At 51.0% G+C, this 21,037-nt stretch overlaps 1 protein-coding gene across 11 annotated transcripts in view; it reads right to left on the reverse strand.

Moving 5' to 3' along the window:
* PTPRK (protein tyrosine phosphatase receptor type K) overlaps window positions 1–21,037 on the reverse strand; it is a 609,180-nt gene that overhangs the window by 159,020 nt on the left and 429,123 nt on the right. For all 11 annotated transcript variants that reach the window (XM_064170307.1, XM_064170306.1, XM_064170297.1 and 8 more), the window contains exon 8: window positions 10,353–10,655. In XM_064170307.1, coding sequence (XP_064026377.1) covers window positions 10,353–10,655 — 303 coding nt within the window. The remainder of the gene's footprint in view (window positions 1–10,352; window positions 10,656–21,037) is intronic.

The raw sequence follows: 21,037 nt of genomic DNA on the forward strand, positions 1-21,037 counted from the left end.
GGGTCTGAATGTCTCCAGAGGAGGAGACTCCACAGCCTCTCTGGGCAGCCTGCTGCAGGGCTCTGTCACCCTCACAGTTGCCCCTTGTCCTATCATTGGACATCTCTGAGCAGAGCCTGGCTCTGTTCTCCCAACACTGCCCTGCACACCTCCAGAGGCCCCTTTCAAGCCCTAACATCCTGTGATGCTGTGAAAAGCCTCCACCAAAGCTGGTGGAAGGTAACTCCATGCATTCAAAAAGCAGAACAGCAAGTATTGACTACCTAAATCGTGCTTGATCCTCTCATTCCAATGTTTCTGCCTTTCTCAGCTGTTTCCCAGAGCAGTGAGCCTGCTGGAACTCTCCCAGGAGCCTGGGGTTGGTTTGTTTGGGTTTGGTGTCTGCACTGCAGCTCCAGACACCTCTGCATGGAGCTGAACGGGACATGGAAAGATCAGGGGACCTTATTTCTGCCTACTGAGCATGTCCTTTGGCTCAGAGAAGAGCTTCTGTGTCCTGGTTTGAGTGAAAACAGAACTGATTCTGGTCACTGCCTTTACTTCTCAGCTCAGTCTCTCCATTGCACTTTCTGCATCTCGTGGCAGGTCTGCAGAGAGTGGCTGCTTCCAGAAGTGTTGTTCTCAGTCAGGAGCAAGGGCTGGTGCAGACCAAGGCCACTGCTAATTCTTGTCTGCCAGGCTGAGGGGCAGAGAGTAAAATGCCACACCTGTGGGCAGGTGTGGAGATTTCAGGGGATCCTAAGCTGACCAAGGGATTCCATCCTAGAGATGTCACCTTGAGGATAAAGCTGAGGGATTTAGAATAGAATAGAATAGAATCATAGAATCAACCAGGTTGGAAGAGACCTCCAAGCTCAGCCAGTCCAACCTAGCACCCAGCCCTATCCAAACAACCAGACCATGGCACTAAGTGCCTCAGCCAGGCTTTGCTTGAAGACCCCCAGCCACGGTGCCTCCACCACCTCCCTGGGCAGCCCATTCCAATGCCAATCACTCTCTCTGTGAAGAACTTCTTCCTAATATCCAGCCTAAACCTACCCTGGCACAACTTGAGACTGTGGCCCCTTGTTCTATTGCTGGTTACCTGGGAGAAGAGGCCACCCCCCACCTGGCTACAATGTCCCTTCAGGTAGTTGTAGACAGTAATAAGATCACCCCTGAGCCTCCTCTTCTCCAGATCACCAGGCTCAAGGCTCTGTCTGGTGTCCCAGCAGGACTCTGTCCATTCTGCCTTCAATCTCTTCCTGAATCCAGCTCCAGAATCCACCTGCTGAATCTGGTTCCTGCCTTTTGCTGAGCCCAGTTTGGGACTTCTGCAGTGCTTGTCCACAGCATCGGTGGCAGTGATGTGACTGCCATCAGCAGAGCTGGGTTGAACAGTGGCTTTGTACCTATCTGCATTTACCTTTGCTGCTATTATTTCATTGAAGCTGGCTTAGTCTCCTCTGCCAGACTTCAATTCTCTCTCCTTTACCCAATTTCTCCTCCCCTTTGGGAGGGGAGAGGGCTTAGTAGAAAGAGTCAGTCACTTTTCTAGTGGCCACTCCAGCCTTTGCTATACTTGAAGCAGTACAGCACTTTGCTATGCTTCAAGCCCCCAAACGTGGATTTAGCCAGTTCCAAGTGATCTTTCCCGACGAGCTGCTTGCCTGCTGCGAGCTGCTGTGCTCCCTCTCAGCTCCAAAGTCACCACCAAGCACTTGGAGCTTCCCTCTGCTGCCTGCATCGCTGCTGCCTCAGAGCTAATGTCACTGCTGCTGCTCCTCCAGTCCTGTGCATCTGCTTCCAATTAAGAGTTAGGGAAGCATTTGGCTGCTTTAATCCCCTTCTCTGCCGAGGGACCCTGGGAACAGGAAGCTCCCAGACATGGAGTCCAATGGGATGGCTTCAATAGCTCCAAGTGCCAGGTGCTGCACTCTGGCCACAACAACCCCATGCAGAGATACAGGCTGGGGTCAGAGTGGCTGAGAGCAGCCAGACAGAGAGGGATCTGGGGGTGCTGATTGATACCCACCTGAACATGAGCCAGCAGTGTGCCCAGGTGGCCAAGAGAGCCAGTGGCATCCTGGCCTGCATCAGCAATGGTGTGGCCAGCAGGAGCAGGGAGGTCATTCTGCCCCTGGACTCTGCACTGCTCAGACCACACCTTGAGTGCTGTGTTCAGTTCTGGGCCCCCCAGTTTAGGAGGGACACTGAGATGCTTGAGCGTGTCCAGAGAAGGGCAACGAGGCTGGGGAGAGGCCTTGAGCACAGCCCTACGAGGAGAGGCTGAGGGAGCTGGGATTGGTTAGCCTGGAGAAGAGGAGGCTCAGGGCAGACCTCATTGCTGTCTGCAACTACCTGAGGGGAGGTTGTGGCCAGGAGGAGGTTGCTCTCTTCTCTCAGGTGGCCAGCACCAGAACGAGAGGACACAGCCTCAGGCTGTGCCAGGGGAGATTTAGGCTGGAGGTGAGGAGAAAGTTCTTCCCTGAGAGAGTCATTGGACACTGGAATGGGCTGCCCGGGGAGGTGGTGGAGTCGCCGTCCCTGGAGCTGTTCAAGGCAGGACTGGACGTGGCACTTGGTGCCATGGTCTGGCCTTGAGCTCTGTGCTAAAGGGTTGGACTTGATGGTCTGTGAGGTCTCTTCCAACCCTGATGATACTGTGACACTGTGATATTGTGATGTGCCTGCTGCTGAGTCACACCGAGCGCTAAAGCCACTGCTGCCTCCCCTGCGCTGCTCCAAATGCCAACCACCATCTCTGCCCAGCGTGGAGGTACCCCCGGAGGGCTCAGCCTCCTCACCTTCCTTTGTGTCCTTCACAGTGGTCACCTCCTACACAGAGCAGGTGGAGTCCCTGCCATGGCTCACTCACAGAATGGCTTGGGAGGAACAGAAGCACAGATCAAGACCTCCGAGGTCATCAAGTCCAGGCTGTAACCTAACACTATGACATCAGCTGAACCATGCCACCAAGTGCCACATCCAATCTGCTCCCAAAGGCCTCCAGAGATGGTGACTTTGCCAGCTCCCTGGACAGCCCATTCCAGTGCCTAATCACCTTTTCCAAACAGGCTCACAGGATGTCAGGGGCTGGAAGGGACCTACAGAGATCATCAAATCCAACCCCCCTGTCAGAGCAGGACCATAGAATCTAGTGCAGGGCACACAGGAACACATCCAGACAAGGCTGGAAAGGCTCCAGAGATGGAGACTCCACAACCTCTCTGGGCAGTCTGTGTCAGGGCTCTGGGACCCTTCCAGTCAAGAAGTTCTTCCTCATGTTGAGGTGGAACTTTCTGTGCTGCAGTGTCCATCCATTGCCTCTTGTTCTATCCCAGGGTGCAGTCAAGAAGAGTTTGTCCTCTCCCTCTTGACCTCCAGCCCTCAGATATCTATAAACATTGACTAGACTCCCTTTAAATCTTCTCTTCACCAGAGCAAAAAGCCTCAGGTCCCTCAGCCTCTCCTCATAAGAGTTTTCCTCCAGCCCCTGAACCTTAAAGATGACCTAGTGCCAACCCCCTGATTAGCAGAGCCTCGTGAGAAAGAGTAGCACAGGAACATGACACTTGGGTTTGATGGGTGCAGCACTGATGGATGCAGAACTGGCTTGGTGGCTGCACCCAAAGAGTGGCTGTCAATGGCTCCATGGTCCAGTGCAGGCCAGTGACAAGCAGAGTCCCTCAGGGATCAGTCCTGGCACCAGGCTTGTTCAACATCTTTGTGGATGCCATGGACAGAGGCACTGAGTGCAGCCTCAGCAAGTTTGCTGCCCACACCAAGCTGTGTGGTGCAGCAGCCAGGCTGGAGGGCAGGGATCCAGCCAGAGGGACCTGGGCAGGCTGCAGAGGTGGGCACAAGCCAAGCTCAGGAGATTCAGCAAGACCAAGGGCAAGGTCCTGCAGCTGGGTCAAGGCAATGCCAAGCACAACTCCAGGCTGGGCAGTGAGTGTCTGGAGAGCAGCCCTGAGGAGAGGGACTTGGGGGTGCTGCTGGAGGAGAAGCTCAACAGGAGCCAGCAGTGTGCACTTGCAGCCCAGAAAGCCAAGCAGAGCCTGGGCTGCAGCAGCAGAAGTGTGGCCAGCAGGGCCAGGGAGGGGATTCTGCCCCTCTGCTCTGCTCTGCTGAGACCCCACCTGGAGTCCTGCATCCAGCTCTGGAGCCCCTGGGACAAGAGGGCTGTGGAGATGCTGGAGTGTGTCCAGAGCAGGGCCAGGAGGATGCTCAGAGGCTGCAGCAGCTCTGCTGTGAGCACAGACTGAAAGAGTTGGGGCTGTGCAGGCTGGAGCAGAGGAGGCTCCCAGGGGACCTTCTTGTGGCATTCCAGCATCTGAAGGGAGCCTAATAAAATCTGGGGAGGGACTTTTGAGGCTGTGAGGGAGTGGCAGGACTTGGGGGTGATGGAGCAAAGCTGGAGGTGGGGAGAGTGAGGCTGGAGGTGAGGTGGAAGTTGTTGAGCAGGAGAGTGGTGAGAGGCTGGAATGGGTTGCCCAGGGAGGTGGTTGAGGCCCCATGGCTGGAGGTGTTTGAGGCCAGGCTGGCTGAGGCTGTGTGCAGCCTGCTCTAGGGTAGGCTGTCCCTGGGCATGGCAGGGGGGTTGGCACTGGCTGCTCCTTGTGGTCCCTTCCAACCCTGACTGATTCTGTGATTCTGTGAAAGAATTCTGCCCTACAGAAACCCAGCAGGGACTGAATGATCTGCTGTTGGCATCTGGCTCTCAAAGCTTCTATTTCTGCAAACCACCCAACATAAATGCACAGTTTCAGTTAATTATGTAATCAGTGGCTACCTCTAATGAATGTTATTTGCAAAACTCCAGGAGGATGCTGTGATCCCTCTGTTTACCTTCCCCTAAATGAATCACTGATAATGCCCTCATTATGGAATTAACATCAGGCTCGTTCCACAAAACCTGCAAAAAACACTGAACCATTTGGGTTGGAAAAGCCCTTTAAGAGCATCTGACTCTACCAAGGCTGCTGCTCAATCATGGCCCTCAGCAGCACACCTCTGCCTCTCTGAAACACCTCCAGGGATGGGGATTCAAGCACCTGTGCCAGTCTTTGAGAACCCTTTCTGCGAAGCAGTTTCTTCTAACACCCAACCTAAATCTCCCCTGGGGCAACCTGAGGCCACTTCCTCTTGTTCTATCAGTTGTTACTAGTGAGAAGAGACCAATCCCCACTTGGCTCCATCCTCCTTTCAGGAAGCTGTAGAGAGCAATGAGATCTGCTCTCAGCCTTCCCCTCTCCAGACTAAACACCCCCAGCTCCCTCAGCTGCTCCTCAGCAGAGCTTTCCTGCAGCCCCTTCCCCAGCTTTGTTGCCCTTCTCTGAACATGCTCTAGCAGACTTCTCACAGCTGGAGGATGAAATCTGGACTCTGCAAAGCCATCCCTCACCCCAAAGGCCATTTTACAGGGAAGATGTTTCATAGAATCATAGAATCAACCAGGTTGGAAGAGACCTCCAAGATCATCCAGCCCAACCTAGCACCCAGCCCCACCCAACCAACCAGACCATGGCACTAAGTGCCCCAGCCAGGCTTGGCTGCAACACCTCCAGCCACAGAGACTCCACCACCTCCCTGGGCAGCCCATTCCAATGCCAATCACTCTCTCTGACAACAACTTCCTAACAACATCCAGCCTGAACCTCCCCCAGCACAGCTTGAGACTGTGTCCCCTTGTTCTGTTGCTGGCTGCACCGAGTGCCAGCATGTCAAAACCAAACACAGGATTTGAGATGCAGCCTCCCCAGTGCCACGTGCAAAGGGACAACCTCTTCCCTGGTTTTGCTGGCCACACTGTCAAAACCCAGGAGACAAAACATATGCACTTGACTGTGTCCTTGAGAGTCACCACCATAGCCACCACCCACCACCCCCACACATAACCAGACAGAGGCTGTCACAAATCATCACCCTTCTGGACAGCTCAGTTTAGCACAAAAAGAGATCACAAAAAGGCTTGGGTTGGAAAGGATCTTAAAGATCATCCAATTCCCACCCCCTGCCACGGGCAGGGACACCTCCCACTAGAACAGGTTGCTCAAGATCCCATCCAGCCTGGCCTTGAACATCACCAGGGAGGAAGCATTCACAACCTGCCTGGGCAACCTGTGCCAGTGTCTCACCACCCTCACTGCGAAGAATTTCTTCCTCATCTCCACTCTCACTCTCCCCTCTGCCAGCTCAAAGCCATTATCCCTCATCCTATCACTGCCAGCCCTTGTCAAAAGTCCCTCTCTAGCTCCCCTGTAGCCCCTTCAGGAACTGCCAGGCTGCTCTGAGGCCTCCCTGGAGCTTTCTCTACTCCAGGCTGAACAGCCCCAACTCCCCCAGCCTGTCTCAATAAGGGATCATCTCCATGGACATAGCAGTGCCACCACTACTACTGCTACTTCTTGTTTATTTTTACCTCGAGGAAAACTGCAATCACAACTATCTACATGAAGTAAACACAGAGCAAGAAACAATGCATCATGGATTACATTCCAATTTTAGACTTGTCAATACATTTTCATGTGATGCACCTCTCTCTCTCTCTCTGCATAGCTCTGTGCCTATTAAATAAGCTCCTTTACAGCCCCAGTAAACACAATTCCCTTTTTATTTCTTGCAAAATTGAAACTAGATGGCAAAAAAAGTGCTGCCAGATTCTAGCCTTGATTGCTCTGCATATGTGCCCAGCAGTGTGCCCAGGTGGCCAAGAGAGCCAGTGGCATCCTGGCCTGCATCAGCAATGGTGTGGCCAGCAGGAGCAGGGAGGTCATTCTGCCCCTGGACTCTGCACTGCTCAGACCACACCTTGAGTGCTGTGTTCAGTTCTGGGCCCCCCAGTTTAGGAGGGACATTGAGATGCTTGAGCGTGTCCAGAGAAGGGCAACGAGGCTGGGGAGAGGCCTTGAGCACAGCCCTAGGAGGAGAGGCTGAGGGAGCTGGGATTGGTTAGCCTGGAGAAGAGGAGGCTCAGGGCAGACCTCATTGCTGTCTGCAACTACCTGAGGGGAGGTTGTGGCCAGGAGGAGGTTGCTCTCTTCTCTCAGGTGGCCAGCACCAGAACAAGAGGACACAGCCTCAGGCTGTGCCAGGGGAGATTTAGGCTGGAGGTGAGGAGAAAGTTCTTCCCTGAGAGAGTCATTGGACACTGGAATGGGCTGCCCGGGGAGGTGGTGGAGTCGCCGTCCCTGGAGCTGTTCAAGGCAGGGCTGGACGTGGCACTTGGTGCCATGGTCTGGCCTTGAGCTCTGTGCTAAAGGGTTGGACTTGATGATCTGTGAGGTCTCTTCCAACCCTGATGATACTGTGACACTGTGTGATATGTAAAACCTTCCTAATGCCTCCACTTCCCAGGCAAACACACTGCCTGCTTCCATTTGATCTCCTACATTCTGATGTGAGTCCAGGTATTCTCTTCTGGCTGCTGATGGCAGGCTCTACACTCATGTTGCTGTTGTCAATGTTTAAATGAAATCTAAACAGCAGAAAAGGAAACTAAAATTGCCCTTTTATGACATTTTTATTTCTCTCATACCATGATTCATAGCCTGACCACCTAAGGGCAGCATTAACATCTCCACCTATTCTTTGTTTCAACCCAAGCAAGGTGTTCAACATAGAATCATAGAATCAAGCACGTTGGAAGAGACCTCCAAGCTCAGCCAGTCCAACCTAGCACTCAGCCCTGGCCAAACAACCAGACCATGGCACTAAGTGCCCCAGCAAGGCTTTTCTTCAGCACATCCAGGGAAGACAACTCCAGCACCTCCCTGGGCAGCCCATTCCAATGCCAATCACTCTCTCTGCCAACAACTTCCTCCTAACATCCAGCCTAGACCTCCCCTGGCACAGCTTGAGGCTGTGTCACTGAGGGCATCTCAAAGACAAACCAGGGAATGGTTTATGGGATCCATAAGAACCACAAAGTCCAGCTCCCTGTTTGTCAAAATGATTATGAATAGAACAGAATCACAGAATGGCTTAGGTTGGAAGGCACTGCAGAAAGCATCTTCTCCAAGCCCCCTGCCATGGGCAGGGACACCTCTTAGCTAGACTCACCTGCTCAAGGCCTCATCCAACCTGGTGTTCAATACCTTCAGCTAGGAGGCATCCACAACCTCCCTGGGCAGGCTATTCCAGTGTCTCACCACTCTCATACAGAAGAACTTCTTCCTAAGATCCAGTCCAATCCTGCTCTTCTTCAAGTTAAAACCATTCCCCTGTGTCCTATTGCAGAACACCCTCAGGAAAAGTCCCTCTGAAGCTTTCCTGTAGGCTTCTTGAAGTATTGGAAGGTAGCTCTAAGGTCCCCCTGGAATCTTCTCTCCTCCAGAATGAACACCTCCAGCTCCCTCAGCCTATCCTCACAGCAGAGGTGCTCCAGCCCTTGGATCAACTTTTCAGCTGATGTGATGTGTAGCTTTCAAGCAGTTAAATCCATTTGTTAAAGAGGTTTCAAATCCTTAAATGATTTTTTTTAAGCAGGGTGGTTAATAGTTAAATACACATCACAGAACATTAGAGAGAGGTTGGAAGGGACCTCCAGAGAACATTCAGTCCAACCCCCTTGCCAAATCAGCATCACCCAGGGCAGTTCACACAGGAAGGCATCCAGATGGATTTGGAAAGGCTCCAGAGAAGGAGACTCCACAGCCTCCTTGGGCAGCCTGCTCCAGGGCTCTGCCACCCTCACTGTGAAGAAGTTTCTCTTCATGCTGAGGTGAAACTTTCTCTGTTCCAGTTTGTATCCATTGCTCCTTAGCTTATTGCTGCTGACCACCCAAAAGAGACTGGCCCCAGCCACTTGACACCCACTCCTCAGGTGTTTGTACACATTGACCAGATCATAGAATACAATCATAGAGTGATTTAAGTTCATCCAGTTCCAACCTCCCACTACAAAAGGTCACTCAAGCCCTCATCCAACCTGGTCCTCAACACCCCCAGGGAGGTTGTGGAGCACAGAAGCACCCAATGTGATCAAAGATCACATTGGGTGCTTCTGTGCTCCACAACCTCCCTGGCTAACCTGTGCCAGTGTCTCACCACCCTCACTGCAAACAACTTCTTCCTAACATCCACTTTCAATCTCCCCTCTGCCAGTTTAAACCCATCCCTCCTCATCCTGTGGTTACAAGACCTTGTCAACAGTCCTGTATAGAACTGCATGTGTGTAATTAAGTTAGTTTTCTAGCACTGTCAAGAAGCCTTCACCTAACACCATCATGCCTCTCTGGTCCCTTGTGTCAGGATGTTTTTTGCCTGAGTGGGCAAGCCACCTCCCTCCTGCTTGCAAGGGACAGATCGAGTTTGACTTGCACTACATGGACAGTTTGAGCTGTGCATGCAGGGTGACAGCTGTAATACTTCTGCAGCTGCTGGTTTAGGGCTAATGAATACACTAATAGAAGAGAACTTGAATCCTTCTGAGCACATCTTGCAACACACAAAGTCATTTCCTTTCACCTGGCTAGACTGGCCATGGAATCATAGAATCAATCAGGTTGGAAGAGACCTCCAAGCTCAGCCAGCCCAACCTAGCACCCAGCCCTGGCCAATCAACCAGACCATGGCACTAAGTGCCTCATCCAGGCTTTGCTTGAACACCTCCAGGGACAGCCACTCCACCACCTCCCTGGGCAGCCCATTCCAATGCCAATCACTCTCTCTGCCAGGAACTTCCTCCTAACATTCAGCCTGAACCTACCCTGGCACAACTTGAGGCTATGTCCCCTTGTTCTATTGCTGGTTGCCTGGCAGAAGAGGCCACCCCCACCTGGCTACAATGTCCCTTCAGGTAGTTGTAGACAGTAATAAGATCACCTCTGAGCCTCCTCTTTTCCAGGCCAAACAACCCCAGCTCCCTCAGCCTCTCCTCATAGGGTTTGTGTTCCAGGCCCCTCACCAGCTTTGTTGCCCTTCTCTGGACACCTTCCAGCACCTCAACATCTTTCTTGAATTGAGGAGCCCAGAACTGGACACAGCACTCAAGGGGTGGCCTGAGCAGTGCTGAGCACAGGGGCACAAGAACCTCCCTTGTCCTGCTGCCCACACTGCTCCTGAGCCAGCCCAGGATGCCATTGGCTCTCTTGGCCACCTGAGCACACTGCTGCCTCATCTTCAGCTACTATCTATCAGTACCCCAGGTCCCTTTCCTCCTGGCTGCTCTCAGCCACTCAGTCCCCAGCCTGTAGTGCTGCCTGGGATTGTTGTGGCCAAAGTGCAGAACCCTGCCCTTGGCCTTGTTCAGTCTCATCCCCTTGGCCTCTGCCCACCCATCCAGCCTGTGCAGGTCCCTCTGCAGGGCTCTCCTACCTTCCAACAGATCAACACCTGGATGTCACCCCCACAGCGGCACCTGCACCTACCATCTTCGTCTGTCTGGATAATGGTCTCCTCGCTCTCCTTCCTCCCTTCTGGGTTGGTTAAGATCATCTTGAGGCTGACATTGGTGTAGGGAGGGAGGTGATCCACAACGTGCTGAGGGGCTTTGGGGTCCATGTCCAAGCAGTCTGCCTTGCTCTCGTTGTGCCCGCAGAAGTAGTGGTAGCAGATAGTGACGTTGAAAGTGTGGCAACGAGTGATGTTGTAGCCCAGGGACTCCCAGTCCACAGCGATGTGTCTGGCCTGGATCTCAGCAATCTTCAATGTTTTAGGGGTTCTCATAGGTTCTAGAAAACAGAATATAGTGAAGAAAAAGGCTTGTTAATGTTCTCCATCCTTGCACTGAACACTCATTGCCAGAGGAGTTGCCAGCCCTGGAGCTGGTCAAAAAGCAGCAGCGACCTGCACTAGTGGGAGGTGTCCCTGCCTATGGGGGAGGGGTTGGAACTGGATGAGCTTTGAGGTCCCTTCCAACCTAAACCATTCTATGATTCTAGGTCCCCTCCAACCTAAACCATTCTATGCTTCTAGGTGCCCTCCAATCTAAACCATTCTATGATTCCAGGTCCCCTCCACCCTAAACCATTCTATGATTCTAGGTCTCTTCCAACCTAAACCATTCTATGCTTCTAGGTGCCCTCCAATCTAAACCATTCTATGCTTCTAGGTCCTCTCCAACCTAAACCATTCTATGATTCAAGAACCCTTCCAACCTAAACCGTTCTATGATTCTAGGACCCTTCCAACCTAAACCATTCTATGATTCTAGGACCCTTCCAACCTAAACCATTCTATGATTCTAGGTCCCCTCCAATCTAAACCATTCTATGATTCTAGGACCCTTCCAACCTAAACCATTCTATGATTCTAGGTCCCCTCCAATCTAAACCATTCTATGATTCTAGGTCCCTTCCAACCTAAACCATTCTATGATTCTAGGTATCTTCCAACCTAAACCATTCTATGATTCTAGGTCTCTTCCAACCTAAACCATTCTATGATTCCAGGTCCCTTCCAACCTAAACCATTCTATGATTCTAGATCCCTTCCAACCTAAACCATTCTATGATTCGAGGTCCCTTCCAACCTAAACTGTTCTATGATTCCAGGTCCCTTCCAACCTAAACCATTCTATGATTCCAGGTCCCTTCCAACCTAAACCATTCTATGATTCTAGGTCCCTTCCAATCTAAACCATTCTATGATTCTAGGTCCCTTCCAACCTAAACCATTCTATGATTCTAGGTATCTTCCAACCTAAACCATTCTATGATTCTAGGTCTCTTCCAATCTAAACCATTCTATGATTCTAGGTCCCTTCCAACCTAAACCATTCTATGATTCTAGGTCTCTTCCAATCTAAACCATTCTATGATTCTAGGTCCCTTCCAACCTAAACCATTCTATGATTCTAGGTCCCTTCCAACCTAAACCATTCTATGATTCTAGGTCCCTTCCAACCTAAACCATTCTATGATTCTAGGTATCTTCCAACCTAAACCATTCTATGATTCTAGGTCTCTTCCAACCTAAACCATTCTATGATTCCAGGTCCCTTCCAACCTAAACCATTCTATGATTCTAGGTCCCTTCCAACCTAAACCATTCTATGATTCTAGGTCTCTTCCAACCTAAACCATTCTATGATTCCAGGTCCCTTCCAACCTAAACCATTCTATGATTCTAGGTCCCTTCCAACCTAAACCATTCTATGATTCTAGGTCTCTTCCAACCTAAACCATTCTATGATTCTAGATCCCTTCCAACCTAAACCATTCTATGATTCTAGGTCTCTTCCAACCTAAATCATTCTATGATTCTAGGTATCTTCCAACCTAAACCATTCTATGATCCTAAAGGCCTTTCTCAACCTTAACAACTACGAAGTCTTCAGGGATGTGAAAGCAAAGGAGATGCCCAACAAACCCTGGGTTACTACTGCAGTATCATCTTGGGTACAAAGTACCCTGAAGGGCAAAACCCTGCCAGTCTGTCATGTTTTAGTTTGCTTTCCCTTGGCCTCTCTTTGCAGGTTTCAATCAGTGATTAGGATTCAGCAACAGCAAGGAAAAGAATTGTCAATTAACAGTGCAGCCATTCAAAGCAATTGAGAGTACAGGCAGCAGAGGCAGGAAAAGTGACCAAAAGGCCACCCAGCTGACACCACTGCCTTCCCTTCTTGATTTCCTTTACCTTTATTTTTCATTTCCCCTGCATAAATTAGATAATATATCACAGTGGTAAAGAGTCAACATCCACCACACTCCCATTCATCATGCTGCTGAGTAGTGCTGCATGCTAATTACACTAATTACCTTACTAAGTGAGCAGTTTGCAAAACGATGCAGATATTAATTAGTGCTTATTATTTCAGTAATGAAGCCATTCACTCAAGCAAAAAAAAACCCTCAGAAACGTTACTCAAAATGCTTTGGGATATTCCCATTGTGTCTCGCTCCTCTTTGCATCCCCAAAACTTTGCCTGGTCCTTGCTGGTTCATAGAATCATAGAATCAGTCAGGTTTGGAAGGGACCACAAGGAGCAGCCAGTTCCAACCCCCCCCTGCCATGCCCAGGGACACCCTACCCTAGAGCAGGCTGCACACAGCCTCAGCCAGCCTGGCCTCAAACACCTCCAGCCATGGGGCCTCAACCACCTCCCTGGGCAACCCATTCCAGCCTCTCACCACTCTCCTGCTCAACAACTTCCTCCTCACCTCCAGCCTCACTCTCCCCACCTCCACCTTTGCTCCATTCCCCCCACTCCTGGCACTCCCTCACAGCCTCAAAAGTCCCTCGCCAGCTGTTTTGTAGCCCACTTCAGATCCTGGAAGGCCACAATAAGGTCACCTGGGAGCCTCCTCTGCTCCAGCCTGCACAGCCCCAACTCTTTCAGTCTGTGCTCACAGCAGAGCTGTTGCAGCCCTCTCAGCATCCTCCTGCTCTGGACACACTCCAGCATCTCCACAGCCCTCTTGTCCCAGGGGCTCCAGATCTGGCTCCAGTACTGCAGGTGGGGTCTCAGCAGAGCAGAGCAGAGGGGGAGAATCCCCTCCCTGGCCCTGCTGGCCACACTTCTCCTGCTGCAGCCCAGAATCAGGTGATCTCTGCCCTGCTGTCCTCCAAGCTCAGCTGCTCTCCACATGTGCATCTCCACCAGCAGAGCTCACCAATGCTCTCCAAGCTGTCACCAATCTTTCACTGCCTCTCCAGTGCATTCATTTCTCATGCAAGACTAACTTTTATTGTTGAACATAATTAGAATGATTACACAATGAAAATCATGACCATGACTATATACACTGAAGCTTCCCTGCAAATATACCAAGGGGATCTTTCTATCCTGCTGATACATCCTTCCTCACCAGAGAAAATAAAGCCTGCTGTAGGTGCAGCTTCAGCCTGGTGTCCTTGCTGGTGTGAGGTCTACAACTATTGTCTACTAATTGTCTACAACTACCTGCAGGGAGGCTGTAGCCAGGTGGGGTTGGGCTCTGCTGCCAGGCACCCAGCACCAGAACAAGGGGACACAGCCTCAAGCTGTGCCAGGGCAGGTTCAGGCTGGATGTTAGGAGGAAGTTGTTGTCAGAGAGAGTGATTGGCATTGGAATGGGCTGCCCAGGGAGGTGGTGGAGTCTCTGTGCCTGGAGGTGTTGCAGCCAAGCCTGGCTGGGGCACTTAGTGCCATGGTCTGGTTGATTGTCTATGGCTGGGTGCTAGGTTGGGCTGACTGAGCTTGGAGCTCTCTTCCAACCTGGCTAATTCTATGATCCTAAGGTCAAACCAGTTGAGACTGTTGAAGGAAGCGAAAGATTTCTCTTTCTGGGCAGAACAGCTCTTTGTAACTTGCATTTGTGAAACGAGTCCCAAGCAGGCTTAAGAAGCAGCCAGCAGCACAGATGGTGCACTGAAATCAGGAGATGTGAATTCAGGCTGATCTCTTCAGCACACACTTTGCCAGACAAACTGCAAACGTTTAGTTTCAAACATCAAAACAACCAAATTCTAAATATAACATCAAGGTATTCCTAGGAACAGGATGAGTGGTAAGGATGACAAATCCATTTCCCTGACCTAGCCTCCCCTTTCTGGATTTGGAACACGTCTGCTCCTTTTGCCCTCAAGTGCTGATTTATCATAGAGATGGCACAAAACACAAGTGACAAAGCAGACTTCCTGGGCAGGAGCTTTCTGAACACATTGTATGCTGCCACAATAGAGATCTGATGCTGCAAGATAGCATTGAAAAGGTCCTTGAAAGATAAGAGGCTTGAAGAGAAGGAAGAAGAAAAGGGGTTTTATAGAGTAAACAATGGCTGGAGCTTTAGCAAGTACAGGCAGGTGTGAGGCAGTCATTAAACACACACACACACAAAGAAGTAGCAGCAACACAGTAGATCTACTGAAGGAGCTGGTAAGAGCCTTCAGAGCAGCAGCATCTCCTTGGCTGCTGCAGGCACTTAGAAAAAGCCTCAACACAATCAGGTGTCACAGAGGAAGAGAACTGCTAGAAGAGACAAAAAACCTTCTATGAGCGTTCTTCTCATATGAATGACAGTGAAGCACCTACTTAGACATGCTCAGGTACTCAATACTCATACATATAAATGGAAGAGTCTGAGCCCACGAGTTCAGCAAGGGATCAGTGCTGGGCCCCATCCTCTTTAACATCTTCATAGATGATCTGGATGAGGGCATGGAGTCAGTCATCAGCAAGTGTGCAGATGACACCAAGCTGGGGGCAGATGTGGCTGGGTTGGAGGGCAGAAGGGCTCTGCAGCAGGACCTTGACCGCCTGGACAGATGGGCAGAGTCCAAGGGGATGGCTTCAATAGCTCCAAGTGCAGGGTGCTGCACTTTGGCCACAACAACCCCATGCAGAGATACAGGCTGGGGTCAGAGTGGCTGAGAGCAGCCAAACAGAGAGGGATCTGGGGGTGCTGATTGATACCCACCTGAACATGAGCCAGCAGTGTGCCCAGGTGGCCAAGAGAGCCAGTGGCATCCTGGCCTGCATCAGCAATGGTGTGGCCAGCAGGAGCAGGGAGGTCATTCTGCCCCTGTACTCTGCACTGCTCAGACCACACCTTGAGTGCTGTGTTCAGCTCTGGGCCCCCCAGTTTAGGAGGGACATTGAGATGCTTGAGCGTGTCCAGAGAAGGGCAACGAGGCTGGGGAGAGGCCTTGAGCACAGCCCTAGGAGGAGAGGCTGAGGGAGCTGGGATTGGTTAGCCTGGAGAAGAGGAGGCTCAGGGGAGACCTCATTGCTGTCTGCAACTACCTGAGGGGAGGTTGTGGCCAGGAGGAGGTTGCTCTCTTCTCTCAGGTGGCCAGCACCAGAACAAGAGGACACAGCCTCAGGCTGTGCCAGGGGAGATTTAGGCTGGAGGTGAGGAGAAAGTTCTTCCCTGAGAGAGTCATTGGGCACTGGAATGGGCTGCCCGGGGAGGTGGTGGAGTCGCCGTCCCTGGAGCTGTTCAAGGCAGGACTGGACGTGGCACTTGGTGCCATGGTCTGGCCTTGAGCTCTGTGCTAAAGGGTTGGACTTGATGATCTATGAGGTCTCTTCCAACCTTGGTGATACTGTGACACTGTGATACTGTGACACTGTGATATAAATGGCAGAGTCTGAGCCCACAAGTTCAGCAAGGAACTGTTACTCTATAGGCTTATTTTGCCTTACCAATGCCATTTTAATCATGGAATCGCAGAATTAAGCAGCTTGGAAAAGACCTTGGAGACCACCAAGTCCAACCCAGAATCATTTTAACACCTAATCATTTTAACACCTAATCACTTCAACACTTAATCATTCTAACACTTAATCATTCTCACTTTAATCACTTCCTCTTTATTCTCCTTCAGCTGTCTCCAACCAGCCACCCCAAAGACTGAATTCAACTTGACTTAGCCAAAGATTGAATTCAACCTGATTTTCAAGTTCACTGAACTTCTACCTCAAGTAAATTCACTGGAGGAGGTCAGGTTGATTGGCCAGGGCTGGGTGCTAGGTTGGACTGGCTGAGCTTGGAGGTCTCTTCCAACCTGCTTGATTCTGTGATTCTATGAATGTATAATTTAAGATGTATTGAATTTATAAGCACAAGACAATGAATGTTGCCTGGCCACAAAGCTCAAAACAATTCATGCTTGAAGCCTACTGATTAATGGCAGCAAATACACTTTTAATTGCATCTTGCTTCTTTCATAGAAGCACAGAATTGGTTAGGTTGGCAAAGATCTCTGTGGTCATCAATCCCAATCATCAACCCAATACCACCATGGCCATTAAGCCATGCCCCAGGCTGCCATGGCCACAGGCTTCTTGAACACTTCAAGGATGTGAGTAGCCTGTCCCAAGCCCTGACCACTCTTGAAGCAAAGAAATTTTTCCTCATCTCCAACCTATCCCTGCCCAGGCAAAAGTTCAGGCCAGTTCCTCACCTATCACCTGACACCAGGGAGAAGAGCCCAACCCCACCTCACTGCAAGCTCCTTTAGAATCATAGAATCATAGAATCAACCAGGTTGGAAGAGACCTCTAAGATCATCCAGTCCAACCTAGCACCCAGCCCTAGCCAATCAACCAGACCATGGCACTAAGTGCCTCAGCCAGGCTTTGCTTGAAGACCCCCAGGCACAGTGCCTCCACCACCTCCCTGGGCAGCCCATTCCAATGCCAATCACTCTCTCTGTGAAGAACTTCTTCCTAATATCCAGCCTATATCTACCCTGGCACAACTTGAGACTGTGTCCCCTTGTTCTATTGCTGGTTGCCTGGGAGAAGAGGCCACCCCCCACCTGGCTACAATGCCCCTTTAAGAGAGCTGCAGAGAGCAATGAGGTCTCCCCTTAGCCTCCTCTTCTCCAGACTAAACCATCCCAGTTCCCTCAGCAAGCTCACAGTTGTTTCAAGAGAAGAAATCCTTTCATCTTCTAGTGGGAGGTGTCTCTGCCTGTGGCAGGGGGTTGGAACTGGCTGATCCTTGAGGTCACAGAATCACAGAATCACAGAATCAGTCAGGGTTGGAAGAGAGCACAAGGAGCAGCCAGCTCCAACCCCCCTGCCATGCCCAGGGACACCCTACCCTACACCAGGCTGCACACAGGTTTGAGAGATGTGGGGCTTTGGATGAAATCAGGCCTCTGACACACACAAGCAAATGCAGGATGATCCTTAAAGAACCAGAGGAAGTTTGGGTTCAGACAATAAAGCTGTAATAAAAAACACACTAAAGTTGTCATCTAAAACACAGAAGCTCTCACAGAGGCTCCTTCAGTTGTCTCATCCTTACATTCCAAACCAAGAATGACACTGAAGGAAAATCTGTCCTCATTTTTCTGCTAATATTCTCAGTCTGAACAGCCACTGGAATTCCCCAGACTTTTCTTCAGTGAGAACAGGAGTCCTGTGGCTTCTCCTGACCTTTCCAGCTGAGGTCTCTCCTTGGCACATAGGAAATCATAGAATCAGGCAGGGTTGGAAGGGACCACAAGGAGCAGCCAGTGCCAAACCCCCTGCCATGCCCAGGGACACCCTACCCTAGAGCAGGCTGCACACAGCCTCAGCCAGCCTGGCCTCAAAACACCTCCAGCCATGGGGCCTCAACCACCTCCCTGGGCAACCCATTCCAGCCTCTCACCACTCTCCTACTCAACAACTTCCTCCTCACCTCCAGCCTCACTCTCCCCACCTCCAGCTTTGCTCCATCCCCCCCACTCCTGCCACTCCCTGACAGTCTCAAAAGTCCCTCCCCAGCTTTTTTGTAGCCCCCTTCAGATCCTGGAAGGCCACAAGAAGCTCACCTGGGAGCCTCCTCTGCTCCAGAAGAGTCCCTTCCAACCTAAACCATTCTATGAATCTCTGACTCTAAGACTCAAACTGCATTCACACTGTGCTGTGCAGCACTTTCCAAAGAGAAGAGAAGGGAAAGAAGTAAATGAAAGCTTTGCTAATGTCAAAGCAAAACTACTGCACAATGCTATGCAAACAGCAGAAACGTGTCCCAGTGCCAGAGGAGGCTCTGAGAAGTCTCCTTCATTCACCTGTCAAGAAGGATGGAAGGGAAGGCAGAGTGTGATCTCACTTGCTCACAACTGTTCCCTTCCTTGGCAGAAATGAAACAGCTTCTGCAATCCTGAGATGCTAATTAAAGCCTGCAGAGTCTCTCAACAGCTTTGGTAAAGTCTGCCAAGTGTCCTACTGCTCCTACAACGGTGCTTTAAAAACACCATTTCACTCTTGCTTCTGGGCAATGATTGCCTCAGAGATCTCTAGAGGTAGAGGCCAATTGTTTTAAACTACCTCTGCACAAAGTCTGCATCTGCAATGCCCCAGCAGAAAGGATCTTCAAACAGTGGCAGGTGGTGATAGGACTGAGGAGAGTGGAGCAAAACTAAAATGGGTAGATTCAGATTGGATCCCAGGAAGAAGTTCTTCACCATGAGAGTGGTGAGACTCTGCAACAGGTAGCCCAGGGAGGTGGCTGAAGCCTCATCCCTGGATGATTTTAAGGCCAGGCTCACTGTGGCTTTGAGCAACCTGATCTAGTGTGAGATGTCCCTGCCCATGGCAGGGGAGTTGGAACAGGATCACAGCTCACAGGATGTCAGGGGTTAAAAGGAACCCACTGAGATCATCCAGTCCAACCCCCCCTGCCAGAGCAGGACCAAACAATCTAGCTCAGGGCACACAGGAACACATCTGGAGCTTGAAAGGCTCCAGAGAAGGAGACTCCACAACCTCTCTGGGCAGCCTGTGCCAGGCCTCTGGGATCCTTCCAGTCAAGATGCTTCCCCTTGTGTTGAGCTGGAACCTCCTGTGCTGCAGCTTCCATCCATTGCTGCTTGTCCTATCCCAGGGAGCAGTGAGCAGAGCCTGCTCCTCCATCCTGACTCCCAGCCCTCAGGTAGTGATAAACATTGATTAAATCCCCTCTAAGCCTTCTATTCTCCAGGCTAAAAAGTCCAAAGCCCCTCAGCCTCTCCTCATCAGGCAGTGCTGCAGTCCCCTCAGCATCCTCATAGCCCTCCCTTGGACTCTCTCCAGCAGATCCCTGTCCCTCTTCAACTGGGGAGCCAAAAACTGAAGTAAGTACTAAAGATGAAGTCTCTCTCACCAGGACAGGGTAGAGGGGAAGGAGAACCTTCCTTGATCTGATGGAACTGGCTGATCCTTGAGGTCCCTTCCAGCCCTGACAACTCTGTGACTCTAAAAGGAGAAGAGAGAAGACTCCCCCCAAACCTCTATTCATTTCTTAAGCTATCAGCTGGAGTCTCAGTAAGGACATCAGGAAGCACTTAGGATTTGCCAAACATTAACCTAGCAACAACTCCTGTGAGACAGGGCAGTGGTGTTAATCCTGTTCTGCAAGGAGAAAGGCACCAGAGAGCAAGAAAAGGTTAACAGCTTGTTCAAAGCTAGGAGGTGATTTTCTGCCAGGGTGGTAAGCAAACTGAAGAGCATCCAGCTCCCAGTTCCCTGCTGCCCTGGCCACCAGTCAGCACCACCAGCAAGCAGCTGCAATTCAAGAGAGCTCACTCCATAGAATCAGAGAATCAAACAGGTTGGAAGAGAGCTCCAAGCTCAGCCAGCCCAACCTAGCACCCAGCCCTATCCAGTCAACCAGACCATGGTACCAAGTGCTTCAGCCAGGCTTTGCTTGAACACCTCCATGGATGGGGACTCCACCACCTCCCTGGGCAGCCCATTCCAATGCCAATCACTCTCTCTGACAACAACTTCCTCCTAACATCCAGCCTAGATCTCCCCTGGCACACCTTGAGGCTGTGTCCCCTTGTTTTGTTGCTGCTTGCCTGGCAGCAGAGCCCAACCCCACCTGGCTACAGCCTCCCTGCAGGCAGCTGCAGACAGCAATGAGCTCTGCCCTGAGCCTCCTCTGCTGCAGGCTGCACCCCCCCAGCTCCCTCAGCCTCTCCTCACAGGGCTCTGCTCCAGGCCCCTCCCCAGCCTTGCTGCCCTTCTCTGGACACCTTCCAGCACCTCAACATCTCTCTTGATTTGAGGGGCCCAGAACTGGACACAGTACTCAAGGTGTGGCCTGAGCAGTGCTGAGTACTTCCAGCTCTGCCCCCCCTCCCCCAGAAATGCTAATCCCACTCCACAACTTCACTTCTTGTTTTCCAAAGAGCTCCTGCAGAACTTCCTTAGAGCAAGCTGGAGAAAAAAGCCTAAGAGTGCCCAGGCATGAAGTGAATATCCCAGCCTAAGTGGAAGTTATTTGAAGGGAAAAAACCCAATCATTTGGATACATTTGGATAAAAAATCTTGACAGAGAGCTTGGAATTTCAGTGAGGCAGCACTAAAGCTTGAATTTCAAATCAGAAATTTGCAGCAGGGATATCCATCATTTATTTTTTACAGCCATTTCCTCCAGCAGAAAATGTGCTTGAGACACGGAGAAGTTGCTCGTGGCAAGGGCAGAAAGAACTCAGGGCTTCTGCTGCTGCAGGAAATCAGGACCCTGTGGCTCCATCCAGCTCTGAAATGTGACCATCCTGCCTGGCAGCATCACATCTCCCAGCACAAAGACTGCAAGGAGGCACAGAACCACACAGCTGTTGAGGAGGGAAAAGACCTTTCAGATCATCAAGTCCAATACAGAGGATTTGATGGTGGTGTCAGGGTGGACTTTTTGATCAGCACAAG

Source organism: Pogoniulus pusillus, chromosome 33 (genome assembly GCF_015220805.1).
Source record: "Pogoniulus pusillus isolate bPogPus1 chromosome 33, bPogPus1.pri, whole genome shotgun sequence".
NCBI classification, from domain to species: domain Eukaryota; kingdom Metazoa; phylum Chordata; class Aves; order Piciformes; family Lybiidae; genus Pogoniulus; species Pogoniulus pusillus.